General features: G+C 41.6%; 1 protein-coding gene across 1 annotated transcript in view; it reads left to right on the top strand.

Moving 5' to 3' along the window:
* The first annotated feature begins 431 nt into the window (after nt 1-431).
* lyl1 (LYL1 basic helix-loop-helix family member) overlaps nt 432-4,873 on the top strand; it is a 9,465-nt gene continuing 5,023 nt past the window's right edge. Inside the window, exons 1-3 of the mRNA XM_035659989.1 lie at nt 432-555; nt 1,634-3,132; nt 4,497-4,594. Of these exons, the coding sequence (XP_035515882.1) occupies nt 2,369-3,132; nt 4,497-4,594 (862 nt within the window). The 5' untranslated portion in view covers nt 432-555; nt 1,634-2,368. The remainder of the gene's footprint in view (nt 556-1,633; nt 3,133-4,496; nt 4,595-4,873) is intronic.

Here is a 4,873-nt window from a genome sequence, read left to right as displayed (position 1 = left end):
TCTCTCCCACCTCACATTTGCCAGTACCAGAGCTCTCCGACTGGCAACCAACTGGAGCATTGTGTCTTCTTGGCGAAGATAGTGAAAAAAGGAAGGGATAGACAGGACGGTGAAAGAGAGAGAGACCGAGGTGAGAGAAGTGAGAGAGGTGAGAGTGACATATGGACAGAGACCCACACCATCCTTCTCCACGCTTTGAGTGTGTCTTTGTTCAAAGGAGCAACTTCACAACAAAAAACAAATATGTGCGTTTGGACTGACTTTTGGTCTCATTCTGATAATCTCTTGGTGAATATTTGGGACTTTTGTTTTTAGAGGTTCACATGGGTATGATATGGTGTTTTAAGTGGTGTCAGACAGTTTGGCTCCAATTCTAACCTCAGAGAATGACAGACAGTGACAGGCTGCAGTAGAGTGTGATCGACCTGAGGAGGAGGAGGAGGAGGAGGACATTAAACACTGAGGAGATACACCATGTGCGTTCACAGATCGCTTGATCTCTGACGGATTTTGCATGACAGACAGCCGAGCCTCACTGGATGTCATAATGTATCTGTGAGTACTTATTTAATATGTTTTACTTTATTTTATGCAGCCTGTAGATCATGAGTGGTTTGCAGCTTCTAATATTTATTTAAAAACATAATAATATAATTGTTAATAATAACAAGAAAATTAAGTGCCATTTGTCTTATACAGTGTGTACTTTTGGCAAATAATCCAGTTTCTCTTTAGTTATTTGGTGGTAAATAAATAATCATGTAAGATGGTTAGTTGAGTGGCCATTTACTGTATTAACTAGTTATATTTGTTTTGTGACAGTCTAGTGGTTATGATAAATATACAATTTGACTTAAACAATAATTAAACCAATAAAATATAAACAGTAATAACAGACATATTGGACAAATATAAAGTCAATTGCAGTGAAATATGCATTTGAATAATGAATATTTATAAATGGGTAAAAATATATGGTTAGTCATAGGGGCTTCCTGGCAACCACAGCAAAATAGTAATTGAAAAATGAATTGTTATTATATAACAAAACTAACCATATAGGCCTAGTGTATTTTACACTGAAACCCAAATTATTAAATATTCGTCTGTAACTCTATTTCTGTGTGGCTTCCTTAAGAGTTCTTACCAAAATATGACACATATAACACACACACAAAAAAGCGCCTAAAAAAAACTACCTGCTAGCATCGTCCGTACATCATTGTGAAAGACGGAACTGTCCAAAATAAAGTCATGACCACTAGAAAAGACAAAACAGGAACAATTGCGATTGCAAAACCTGAGAAATCATAAGAGTGTTACGCCTTGCAGAGCGGACTAAAAACAAACTGAAGAAGAGTACAACATTGAATTCACTTGTTATCCAGCATTTCAACATCCTGTCAGGGCTGTAGTAAGAGATGAATCTGTAAATTTCCATGAATTGAATTCAGATTTTAAACTGTGGACCAGCTTCCACTGAGGAAACCAGCAACAACTACTCATTACATTTTAATACAGGCTCTTGTGGTGCTGCTGCAAATTTTGACCTTTTCATATCTTATTCCTTTGACTAAATATATACCAAATATATACCGTGGGTGCATTTTTTCCATTTTCTTTTGTTCAACAGACTCTTTGATATCAATCCAATCTTCAGCAGTCCAGGACGTTTTGAACGCTTAAAAGGATTTTGACTCACATCCTCAACACACACACAGACAGACAAATAGACAGACAGATTCATTAAGAACAGCCACTGGAGACTTGTTAAAAAAAAAAATAAAAAAAAAATAACAAGAATCTGATGCTCAGGATGTACTGTAAGAAAAATCCACACCAAATCAGACCGCAACAACCACATCAGCTCCACGCTGCACACAGAGATGATACCACAGAGATAGTCGTCCATTAAAGACTGCAACATACGGACATGAAAACATTGGTTTTACAGGCCCCTCCTTTACCGTTGTAGTAGGGGAATGAATACAGGCTCACGTTTACTCACAGTGTAGATATAGCCAGCCGATGACAGAAGACTCACATCCTGACTCTGGAGAGGATAAGAGCAACTGAGGAATTTCAGGTTTTCCAGGGTTGAATCTACATTTTTAGAGAGGTAGCAAAGTATTGTATAATCTGCAGGAAAGCAAAGTCGTCTATATGGAAAAGACTCATATTCTTAGTAAGGAGAGGTTTAAAGGGCTCTTCAGGACAAGCTGTAGATGGTACCCATGGACATGTTAGTTACTCTCACACACATATAAAGACCACTGGGACAAGACACACTGACGCACTCCCAGGCAGGGCAGCTGAGAGGAACAGAAGCTTGGCACTGACGCAAATTCCCCCAGAGGACTTCACCACCATGATGGAGAAGCTGAACCCCACCGGCACACCTGCATCTCCCCCCAACCTACATCGCTCCTCCTCCTCATCCTCAGCCTCCTCCCCATCCTGTGCCTCTGTAGAGCAGCGCAGTCCCCTTCAGGACAAGACACCCTCGGACGCTGTCAGCAGCCCGCATCCTGCTAACAAGACAGGGCACAAGGGACACACGGATGTCCCCGCTGCTGGCTCGATTCGGTCCCCCATTGCCACGGCGACGACGTTAACCAGTCAACACGCAGATATAGATACAGCTGCTGCACCTGAGCCCATTGTCATGGAGACCGAAGAAGAGGAGGAGGAGGAGGAGGAGAGGCGGGGAGGACCAACAACCACAACAGCTCCTGCTGCTTCTGCCAACGGGTCCCCAACTCTTTCCTCTCCACCTCCGCTCCTCCCGGCACCAGCCAAAACATCTCCATGCCTACTACCACCTCCAACCTCCACCACATCTTTCCCTTCATCCTCGTCATCCTCTTCTCTCCCTCCACACATTCCAGTCATCAGTCTCGGTCACAGCAAACCCCCTCTCCCGCTCACCAATACCCCTTTGACTGCCCTTCACCCAATTCCCAACCTCCTACATGGTCCCCATGGGGACCCCCGCCGCAGTCAACTGACCTGCTTGCCTGTGGCCAGCCCTGGAGCTTCTGGATCTTCTGTAGGTTCTGGGGGGCCTTCAGCTCCCTCCCCAGGACCCCTGTTGCCTCAGCAGTACCTGTCTACATACCCCTTCTTCACCAGGTGAGATCTGGCATGTAAGCACTGTGGCTCACAACCTTTTTGCCTTATGACCTCTTAAAATTGACCCCCCATCAGTGAGTGGTGAGCAGAGTGATTTTCCTGCCTTGACCTCTTAAAATTGATTTTCCTTTCTTAGATGGTTTCATTTGAATAATGTTTGCAGCGGCTTATGTAAGCGTGAAAACTACCCATTTCGCAATAGAAAAAGCAGTGGTGAGTGAGCGATGAAAAATGGAATATCTTTTTCATTCCTCATTCACATAGGCCTCATTTATAAAACTGACAATTCAATCGTGTATAAGTAATTATTTATAAAACTACTTACTTTGATGTGGAAATGAACAACTCGGTTAAACTATAAATCTAAGAACATTTTCTTAAAAGAGGACCCTGGTATGCAAACAGACGAGGAACTCTAAACTATAAAATACCACAGTACATTTTCCAGAGATGTTACTAGTTATTATGATGATGCCGCTTCGTTGGTAACTATGGCAAGTTTCTGTTTCATAGGAAACCTCAACTGCTGGGATTTCATGACTTCCCATTTGATTAATAGCAGCTACGCTGCACGGTTATGTATACATGACAGCAGGATGTGTGCTGTTATAAAGAGACCTCACATTTCTCACGCTAAATTTACTCTTAAAAACGTTTGGCTACCGAACATGAGTTGCATCATGAAATTGCTTTTCTGTGCATTTAGTACTTATACCTGAAAATATCAATTTTGAAACTCTACGTCTTTTTTTAATTGCAGCTAAATTTAGACAGACAAAAGGCAACATAACTGAACTCTTAAAGCTCTTTTTGGGCTCTTAGAGTTGGCAACTCAGAGCTTACACTCATGAAGAAAGGCATTCATTTGCAGACGTTATCAAAGCCCTCCTACTGTTCATCTATTCTCTACTCCAAAAAGGATTTTCCACACAGTTTCTTTCTGTAACACAAGAGCACTTTTTTCACAGTAACTACATCTATGGTTTCACCATCTGTCATGGAGGTCTGGGAATCAGGTTCCCTCCTTCCTTCTCTTGGGTCTGTTTGTTGCAGGAAGCATTGATCTATTTCACCCCCCTTGAGGTAGAATCAGCTAGTAACCAGACTTAATGAGACTGGGCTAAAACTCTGCATGCACACTCAATCAATGCCACCAATGTAATCACACCGCCGTTAATGGCTCCCACCATCACCTTGATTCTCCATCCACTCTCCAAGATTTCTTTTTATTTCAGAGATGAGGTGCTGGAACGACTTAACACAAAATGCGTTTATATTCAATGCATTTTATTTTCTAGGTATATTAAGAATGCAGTGACAAAAATGTCCCATTTTCACACATGTTGCTGTGTTTTTACCTCCAGTTCTTACCTGGGTCCCTCAGGAGGAAACTATGGTGTCATCAACAACAGCAGGATCAAGAGAAGACCCTCATCACACTTTGAGATGGAGATCAGCGAATGTGAGTTTCTGTGCGACCAAATAAAGAATCAGATGTCAATATTGCTATGACCATGTGAATCTTTGCCTGTTTGACATTGTATTGATGGATTTCTGACCACAGCATGCAGAATGAAGATTAATATAAATAAAGTTGATGACATTTTGTATTTTTCTTATTGTCAACAAGTCCTATGAAAAACCACTTACAATGTGTTAGTCAGTCTGTTAATACTTTCCTACATCGTTACCCTGTCTGTGGCTTTCAGCCCAAAGTTAAATGGTAAATGGACTATTTATA

This window comes from Morone saxatilis, unplaced genomic scaffold, assembly GCF_004916995.1.
Source record: "Morone saxatilis isolate NCDOM2014 unplaced genomic scaffold, NCSU_SB_2.0 Contig17, whole genome shotgun sequence".
NCBI lineage: Eukaryota > Metazoa > Chordata > Actinopteri > Moronidae > Morone > Morone saxatilis.
This window is presented reverse-complemented; position numbering and strand designations above follow the sequence as displayed.